Below are 10,362 nucleotides of genomic sequence, written 5' to 3'. Positions count from 1 at the left end.
TCAAAAGCAAAGCGACTGTGGAGCGACTGCTAGTCAGAGGGACAAGAGTGCAGAGTGCATCAACATGTATGATCACCTTCCTGAATCATATGACAAGTTTAACATTTTTTATTTGCAACCGTGTTTAAACTTGGCAGCTTCTTCAGTAGCCCCGACGCATTCTGATGTAAAATGATAACACTATTCAGGCGTCGAGACAGACAAAAGTGGCTATTTGGGAACATGCTGTGGATAGTTTGGATTTGAGTTTTGAGTTATTCATTAAGACGTTACAAAAGCCATTAAGCAACCATGTATAATAGTTGTATGAAGTGGAGCTGCAACGATAAGTCACACTCATTACATAGATGTAATGAAGTAATTTTCACTTCATCCGAGTATAAACTAACATTTCAATGACAGACCTTTGGGTCATGTGAAATCACAAAATGGCATTCAGTTATTTGTTCCTTGACTTCAATTTTTATCTGTAGATGTAATCTTCTTCACTGACATACAAACCCCAGCAAATGTTTTTACCCAAATCATTAGAATAATCTGTTCTCTGGTGGACAGGTGATGCTACTGCAGCTTTAAATGGTGTTTAGAAAACTAAAGGGGAAACTTTACTTTAGTTTTCAGCATCAGTCTCCTCAGATAAAGATGTCATATCATTTGTTATCAGCAAACTCCCTTCAAATGTTTAACAGTAAATTAAAAACCTATATTTTTAATATGGCTTTTAATTTTGGTTAACTTTCAATTCTCACCAATATCATTGTCCATGTTTTTCAGTTTTGATTTTATTTTACATTTGTATTTTCAAATTGTTTTATTTTAACATATTATCACTGTAGATGTTTTATCTTGTTCTGCATTCATTTTAATATTATTTTAATATTGTTATTGTGCTTTCTGTAAAGCACTTTGGGCTGCTTTGTGCATGAAAGTTGCTATACAAATACAGTTTATTATTATTATTATTATTATTATGTTTTGTATTATTATTTGTGAGTAGTGTTCACAAATAATATGAACTAAAATTCCCCTTTTTGTTTTGTTTCCACTTTCACGTATTGTGTGTGTTGTGTGGGGAGGGCATTTTACTAAGAAAAAACTGTCTTTGCTAAAAAAAAAAATGTTTTATAGCTTTCCATGTATTGATTGTTCATTTATTTATAAAAAGTTTAAATATATTATTGTCCATACATAGCCACAAAATAAAGCTGTGCATACATTAAGTGACCTCTTCTGGTACTCTCTTGCAACAGGAAACAGTAAGCAATGTTTCAACAGGAAACACAAATACAGCAACAACAGTATAGGCTTACACTTGTTTGATTATAACATTGAAAACATTATTTTACATTAATTTACATTTACCTGTTTCCTATTTATGAACAATGTTTAAAAAAATGCATATATGTGGTTTGTGTATAATATACAGTATTATATATAATTGACAGTACGCAACTCTTCAAACCGACACTCAGTGGTTACGATAATGTAAGATACAACTCTTTTTTCATCACAAGGGGAAATTATGATAGCTGCAATACAAAGTATCAAAGTTGCATAATACAATATGCCAACACAGTTTCTCACTATGGATAATAAAATATAAAGGAACAGGCATGTATGTACAAACAATCTCGAATCTGAATTTAATGTGAGTATAGATAATTCTGTGAACAGAAATAAGCTTCTTAAGCTCGAAACACACACAAGTAAAACCTATTACATGTTACTTATGAATAAACATTATAAGTTCAATATGTAAATTTAGAAGAAGATTTTCATGAAATGACAGGCAGATGTGACTTTTAAGTGAAATATTTAATTTCCCTTCTTCGATTCATCGCTTATTAAAGGCTTAGACTCTGTTTCATTTTTGGAACAGAGTCTTTTAAAGGGAGACCGTGCTTGATCTATGGCAGCCTTTGTTGCTCTCTGTGCTGCTTCCCGTGCTGTGACGGCTCCCTCAGCTGCATGATACCCTGCAACACCTCCTTTCACTGCTCCCACTGCAAGAACTACTGCTGCCATCACACCTACTGCTACCACTGCTCCTCCTGCTGCTCCTCCTACTGCTGCTGCTAGTCCTCCAGCTACTTTTATTGCTGTGTTGGCAACAAATTGAAGTTGTCCTGGCTCTGACAGATTTGTCTTTAAAACTAAGAGAACTTCTCCAACCATCGTTACTGTGCCAAAAAGAGTTCCTAACAATACACCTGTTGCAATGCCTGCCAGATTGATAGTAAGCCTTTTAAACACTCTGTCTTTAGCTTGCTCTCTGACTTCTTCCTTTGACATGTTTTCCTGATGACTGTCTAATGAGCTCCTCCTCTTGTTGTATTTCTTCCTCCACTCTTTGTAGCATCTCATTGGTGTAGCAGCTTTCTTTGTTTGCCTTTACCATCTCATCTATTGTCTTGAGTAGCTCCTTCACCTGGAACTGGTTGCTCCTGTATTCTTCCTGCTGGTTGTTCTTCCAGTATCTATTATCGATGACATGGCAGCGGCTTCCACACTTCTTCAACAGATCACTCGTATGCTGGTTCTGGTCGAAATACTCCTCAACTGTCTGTCCTTCACCGAGCTGGTAACCATGAGTGAAGAGAACTGTTGCGTATTTGAAGATTTCTTCAGAAAAGTATTGGCTTATTTTTGTGATGACGGCCTGTTCGTGCTTTGTGAATTTAGCCACTTCGAGCACAATGAGAAAAGCATGGGGCCCAGGAGCGCACTCTGTGATACACCTTATTATCTCAGGCTTCAGCTCCTCCTCTGATGTCTTTGTGTCGAAGAAACCAGGAGTGTCGATCAGAGTGATGCTTCTTCCGTTGACGAGTTTGGTTTCTGCTTGACATTTACTTGTTTCAGAATTGGCGGTGTTATTAGTTTTGAACAGTTTCTCTTCAAATATGGTGTTAGCCAGGCTGCTTTTCCCAACTCCAGTTTTTCCCAAGATGATGATTCTCCAATTTGACACTGAAAGAGAATAATTTCCATCAATAATAATCGCTTGTTTTTAGTTGTTTTCATATAAGACGCATATGAGCTTGATAATAACAAAACATCTCATTGCATCACAATAAAAAGCGAAAGCCTTTTGGTCAAGTGCATTATCACAATAAGAGAATAAAGTGTGATCGATAAAGAAAGGCCCACGATTATGAAGGATATTGTATGTGATCTCTTCTAACTGGACCCTTCGGTTGTTCAGCGATGAGAAAAAAATCCATGAAACCTGCACATGGTAAATAATATTTAAAACAATATGGTAACTATTGAATTATCTCCATCTTGCATCATCCCTATTTCTGACTTTATTCCACCAAGCAGACGTGTCAACAGACAAGAAAGGAAATACAGACAAACATCATGGCACAGATCAGGTTACCTATGTTCTAGTCAGAGTAGAGATCAAGTCAAATACTGTACCAGTCAAAAGTTTGGACACACCTTCTCATTCAATGTTTTTTGTGTATTTAAATGTTTTTCTACTTTGTAGGTTAATACAGAAGACATCAAAACTATGAAAGAACACATATGGAATTATCTAGTTAACAAAAAAGTGTTACAAAAATCCAGATTATGATTTTAATTTTAGATTCTTCAAAGTAGCCCCCTTTTGCCTTGATGACAGCTTTGCACACTCTTGGCTTCTCAAGGTCGTCACCTGGACTGGTTTTCAATTAACACGTGTGCCTTGTCAAGAGTAAATGTGTGGAATTACTTGCCTTCTGAATGTGTTTGAGACCATCAGTTGTGTTGTGCAGAGGTAGGGTTAGTGCACAGTGGAAAGCCCTATTTGACTGCTGTTGTAATCCATATTATGGCAAGAACGACTCAACTCAGTAAAGACAAACGACCGTCCATCATCACTTTAAGAAATGAAGGCCAGTCGATATGGAAAATGTCAAGAACTTTGAATGTATCCTCAAGCGCAGTCGCAAAAAACATTGAATGCTATGATGAAACTGGCTCTTATGAGGACCCCCCCCCCCCCCGGGAAAGGAAGAGCAAGAGTTACCTCTGCTGCAGAGGATAAATACATCAGAGTTACCAGCCTCAGAAAATTGCAAATCAAAGCACCTCAGATTAGAACCCACATAAATTATCACAGAGCTCAAGTGGCAGACAAATCTCAACATGCACTGTTCAGAGGAGACTGCGTGAATCAGGCCTTCATGGTCCAATTGCTGCAAAGATCCACGACTGAGGATGAACAACAAGAAGATAATTGTTTGGGCCAAGAAACTCAAGGATTGGATATTAGACAGTGGAAATCTGTACTTTCGTCTGATGAGTCTAAATTTGCGATTTTTGGTTCCAACCTCCGTGACTTTGTGAGACGCAGAGAAGGAGAGAGGATTGTTTCTGCATGAGTGGTTACCGCCGTGAAGCATGGAGGAGGAAGTGAGATGGTGTAGGGGTGCTGGTGACACAAGGCACACTTAACCAGCATGGCTACCACAGCATTCTGCAGTAGCCAGCTAAATATAAATCATATTCTGGATTGTTTAACACTGCTTTTGTTTACTAGATAATTCCATATATGTTATTTTATAGTTTTGATGTCTTCAGTATAAATCTACAATTTAGAAAACATTTAAATAAATACAAAACTTCGAATGAGAAGGTGTGTCAAAACTTTTGACTGGTAGTGTACTTACAAAATATTTGTTTACTTTTTAGACTGATTAAACCACATAGTAGTCACAGCTGAAGACTTTTTTGTTTCTGTATGTATGATGAACAAATGACAATGAATACATATTTAAAAAATATATTATTTAGCTTTATTTTTCATTTCACACTTCATACATCAACACTACTACATTTCAGAGGAATATAATATTCTACTTTATACTCTACCACATAGTTACTTCACAAAACATAGGATACAATCACAACACATTGCAACACCTTTTAAAGATGAATCCGCCCTACATTAGTATACATACTTACGTATCCACTTATCACCAATAATAATGATAATACTTACTTCTACAATTGTGATAAAGTATTTTTAACGTCTAGTGTTGCAGCCTTTACAACTCACAGTAAATAATCACAATAACTCTTAACACTTACCGTCCATTTTGCTTAAAAAGGAATGACTGTAGTCAGCCGACTGCTGGATGTTCTGTCTTCGGTTCTCTCGCTGTGGTTTGACTCTACTTCCCGTTCTCTACCAGTTTATCTACATCTGCCGTACCTGAAGAATAGAGTGAGTGTTGCATAAGATCCTTGTTGCCGGCCTTGATTATAACATCCTTTAAGCTGAAGATATCACACATAAAAATTATCTTTTTATATTTATAATTATATCAGACTCATGTAAACATTTAAATATCAACTCCGACTTAAACAACATAATTTTTTTAAATTTCTGTCATAAAAAAACAACTATAACGAGTTAATTAGAAAATAATTATAACGCAAACAAAGAACAAAATACAACATCAGGTAAATAAATCATTTTTTTAATTTAAGTGTTTAAAAAGAGAATAATACTTTTCGTAGATTGCATGCTTGTGACAGAGGCAGATTTACAGCTCGGCAATAACACCAGATACCAAAACATTTGAAAAAATTAATTCTAGAAGCGGTTTTAAGCCACGTTTGCAGAGATTGGTGGAATCTGGTTTTTTTTCATTCCTTTTAAATCCTTGTAACACTTTTACCAAGCCTCTGAAAGGGAGGAAACATTGCCCTAATTCCAATAAACAGGTCTTTTAAAAAAATTCAATAAAAAAAGAAATGCATGAATGACAGTTTCCTGATCAGCAGGTCTGCTTTTTAGGGTGGGGACTGCATGTTGTTTGGAAAGAACGGATTGTATAGACTTTTATTTTGAAAGGTTTATTAGTGGAATCAGGCCTCTATGTAACCCTAATCCAGTTTGTATGAACATGACATTAACATAATTGGCCAACAGTATGGTAATCCTCCCATTCTGCATTTGCGTATTTTGACTGACATAATTTGTGCGCAGTGAAAACCATAGACAACAGGTCAGTGCAGCTACAATAAGTGGTTCCCTGTCAAATACGACTACGTTCACAGCTTTCAACACTCCTAATATGATTAAATTCAACATATCATCAATAGAATATGTAGTCTTTTAATATTTCGTGAGAAGAGGGAGGATGGCAGCTGCACCCTTTCATATCTTTTAAAGCTGGAGTGGTTTGTCTCAGAGTGATATAACAGGTTTAATGGAATTGTATCTGTTTTTACTGGCAGCATCCAACAGCATCGTACATGTACGTACATGTTAAAGGGAGGCAATCCTCATGACACGCATTTTTAAATAATTATCATCCGATAAAACAGACCAGTCTCTGCCAGACTTTTTTTTAATTTTTTTTATCCGATGACGTTATCAGTGATTTTAAACTGATTAATTACCGAAATAACATCAACCCTGTGGGCGGCGCCATTTTGACGAGTCACATGACTTATTTTACCGGAAGTGACGTGAACTATGCGTTTGGTGTCGAGGACAAATTGACGTGCTTTGTTCATGTTGTTTACTCTAGTTACTCTCACAATTCTATTGAAATATGCCTCATTGTATCGCGAAACATTGCCACAATTCGGATAGGAACAATCCACGGAATGCTCGGTTCCATCTATTGCCAACGGGTAAGCGTAGGAAGTACGTTCGGAGGCAGTGGCTAGCACAGGTGTGCCCAACCAGTCGACGTTGTCCGTGTCAACAAGAGTGCCAGTCCGCACACACACACAAGACCGCAATTATGGCAGAAGCAAAAAAGCATATATAATTTTCACTCCGAGTGGGAGGATGATTATTTTTGTATCTATTCCAATTCAAAGTCCATCTGTCTCATCTGCAATGCGAGCGTGGCTTTATCGAAGAAGGGTAATTTAGGAGCGGCATTTCAAAACAGTGCACAAACGCTACGAGACGGAATTCCCTCCTAATTCTGCCCTACGCTCTCAAAAGGGGAGGGGCCTGAAAGGACAGCTAAATGCACAGCAGTCCATTTTCACCCGGGTTGCGTTCCAATAGTCCATTTAGCTTAGGAACCTTCCTAACCAAGTGAAATGACCCGGAAGTACGTCAGTGGCAGCCATGTTAAGTGCCGTTCCAATTCTCCAAATGAAAGGAAAGGAGGTTTCAAACTTCCTTTATAACCTCCTTTAGCTTAGGAACCACTGGACCTTCCTAACCGAAAGGAGAGGAGAAAATGCTGCCCCACAATGCATTGCAGCCGCAGCATTTGCCGTCACTCAAAAGTCGGCCGTTCACGGAAACAACCGATTATGACCGAGAAATTATATCATGAAAGTTACGGTGCTTATTAAGCATTTTAAAACGTATGTGGTAAATTGCCAAAGTGCTTTGTTCTGAACGTTCATCAGTATTATAATCAAAAAGAGAAATATGAACGTTAGTTTTTACTGAAATGATCAAATAAAGTCAACATTTCACAGTCTTTACTGAGCTGTGTGGAGTTTGTTCAACTTTTAAAAGATGTTTGAATGGTGATATACACAGTGATAGATGTTAAGGGACTAACGTTTATAATAAATACATTTGTATTGATTTTAAGATCTTTTAATAGTTCATACAATCATACGTATTGGGATCATTTGTATTAATGTGGCCCGGAGGGAGAGGGTGACGAGCATAAGTTTCACTTTCCTTTTTTATTTCAATTCCAACGTTGGTCATGAAGAATATGTTTCTCTGTTGTCCGCGTTCATAAAGCATACAACAACAGCATCAGAGCACGGTGCAGAGTCTCGAGATGAGTCCCTCCTTCTTATTGAACATCCATGTTGTAGTCCGCTATAGAAAACTGTAGTTTCCATAGTTTCCCCACAGCAGCAGCAGACGCACATTCATGACGTCCGCTGGCGCATCATAAACACGTCGGATAGTGAAAGTGCATTCGGATTCTCTAAAGTACCGCAGTCTCTTCTCCTAAGTCCTTTTGAATTCTCCTATCCACTATCCCTTAACCCCGTGACGTTTCACTCAGAGGTCAAGGAATAGGAGATAGGGTTAGAATTTAGGAGCTGATTTTTGGATTATCGGAACGCAACCCAGATACCAAAACATTTGAAAAAAATCAATTCTAGCGGCGGTTGTAAGACATGTTTGGGATGCAGAGATTGGTGGAATCTGGTTGTTTTTTATTCCTTTAAAAATATCCTTGTAACACTGTTACCAAGCCTCCGAAAGGGAGGACACTTTGGCCTTCATCGTATTGTCATACTGATATTTTGTACAAACTGTAAAGTCCACTGAGACAAATGTAACATTTGTGATATTGGGCTATATAAATAAACATTGATTGATTGATTGATTGATCGAGCTGGTCACCATGAGTGAAGAGAACTGTTCAGAAAAATACTTTGCTTAATTCTTTGATCACTTCCCGTTGGTGCTTTGTGAATTTCTTTACTTCAAGCACAATGAGAAAAGCATGGGGCCCAGGAGCGCACTCTGTGATACATGTTATTATCTCAGGCTAAAGCTCCTTCTCTGATTTAACTGTGTCGAATAAACCAGGAGTGTCGATCAGAGTGATTTTGGTTTCTGCTTGGCATTTACTTGTTTCAGAGTTGGCGGTGTTATTAGTTTTTTAACAGTTTCTCTCCAAAAATGGTGTTAGCCACGCTGCTTTTCCCAACTCCAGTTTTCCCCAATATAACAATTCTCCTGTTCGAGACTGAAAGAGCATGACCTCCATTAATAATACTCTATACTTGTCTTAAGGTTATTTTCCTATAAAAACAAAAATCCTTATTGCTCAATCAGCATATGTTTCAATAACCTTCCCCAATCATATCAGCAGTTTTCAACAGGATGTGGTTCCCTCTGTTCAAAAATTACTCTGCGTCAGCTTGGTCTTTTTGGTTGATTTAATTGTCCAGTTCTGTTTTGTCGCATTTATTTCACGCTCTCTTGAGAATACAAAAATAAACTTTACCTTTTTTATTTTTACTTTAATAGATTTGTTATAGCATCAGACAACACTCATCATTGGTCTTCTCAGATAGATGTCATATGACATAGAGTAATATACAGTGTGCATTGTTAAAAACAAAATAAACTGAAAGAAGTAATGTTAACTTACTGTCCATGATCTTGACAAGAGAAAACAGCTTCACATGTAACAGACATCATGTCTGTCTATTCCTCTTTGCTCTCACGCAGGTTTCATTCTAGTTTCACTTACAGTTCTTGCATATGTGTGGTGGGGGGAAATAACCAAACACAACTTTATTTGCTGAACTAACATGTTTTCATAGCATTCTGTTTATTCAATCTTATAATTGTTTTGCTGATACAATGTAATCCACAAAGAAACACAACCTTTATCAAATAATACTTTACATACATCAAAGATTTAATACATAACCGTGTATTTTGTTTGTTTATTTATTTAAAAGGACAGTGCACATTAATCCACATTGCTGTAAATGAGCCAGTATTAGCCAGCAGGCTAATTTTCAACTGTTGTCCTTGGCAAGATGTTAAATGACCACAATAATATGACTTATATACTTATAGTATAACTTTGTATTTATCTCTAGGGGGAGTTGCTGTGCAGTAGTTGCAGAACAAATATGGAATTGTGCCAATAAAAATGAACAGAACCTTGTAAATCCATATATCCAGTATGAACAATATCAAAATAGTTTTCAAATGATCATAAAATATAAACAGGTTCAGTCCACGGGGTCATGATTGTATCACATTTGTTTAAAACTTTATGTCCGTACCTTAAGTTTGGAAAATGTATTTGAAACAGAAACAAGTGACCTAGGTTTGAAGCTCAGACAAGAAGTAGACCTTTTTACGTATAAATAGGAAGATTATCCTGAAGTCTGCAGAAGGATCTTTGTTCATACATTCTCTTCCCTTTATTCAGAAGTTTATGTTACGTTTGGCCTCTGTTTTAAAACACCTTGTGCTTTATCTAAGACAGAGAGTGCTACCTCTGTAACAGCCTCTACTGCCCTCTCTACTGCTTCCTGTGGAGTTTCTGCCCCCTTAGCTGCACCAAGTCCTGCAACGCCCCCCATCCCAGCTCCCACAAAAGCAGTTTCCCCTGTAAGTGTGCTTGATGTAGCTACAGCTGTTCCTGCTGCAAACCTGGCTATATCTTGTCCTTTCCTCAAAACTATGCCTACTACTTCAACCCCCACTGCTACTCCCGCTACCGCATTCATCCTTGCACATTACTGCTGCATATACTGTATTTGTTGTATGTATTCTTATCAGTGTATTTATCCTTATTTATACATTTGACATGAGACTTCCTCATCAGAAACCAAAGAGTGCCTGCATGTCTGAGATTACTAATTTCCAACAAGACACTGTTTCAAAGACAT

The 10,362-nt window shown here is 37.3% G+C and overlaps 1 protein-coding gene across 1 annotated transcript; it reads right to left on the bottom strand.

Moving 5' to 3' along the window:
• Positions 1–2,048: 2,048 nt before the first annotated feature.
• Positions 2,049–9,168, bottom strand: LOC117555537 (GTPase IMAP family member 7-like). The gene is made up of 3 exons (XM_034230428.1): positions 9,102–9,168; positions 5,080–5,203; positions 2,049–2,970 (listed from the first exon to the last, which is right to left on the bottom strand). The coding sequence occupies exons 2-3, from the start codon at positions 5,084–5,086 to the stop codon at positions 2,261–2,263; spliced, it is 717 nt and encodes a 238-aa protein (XP_034086319.1). The 5' UTR covers positions 5,087–5,203; positions 9,102–9,168; the 3' UTR covers positions 2,049–2,260.
• Between the last annotated feature and the right edge of the window lie 1,194 nt (positions 9,169–10,362).

The sequence above is a fragment of the Gymnodraco acuticeps genome, unplaced genomic scaffold (genome assembly GCF_902827175.1).
Source record: "Gymnodraco acuticeps unplaced genomic scaffold, fGymAcu1.1, whole genome shotgun sequence".
NCBI lineage: Eukaryota > Metazoa > Chordata > Actinopteri > Perciformes > Bathydraconidae > Gymnodraco > Gymnodraco acuticeps.
The sequence above is the reverse complement of the archived record's forward strand: the minus strand, read 5'-3'. Positions and strand labels throughout refer to the sequence as shown.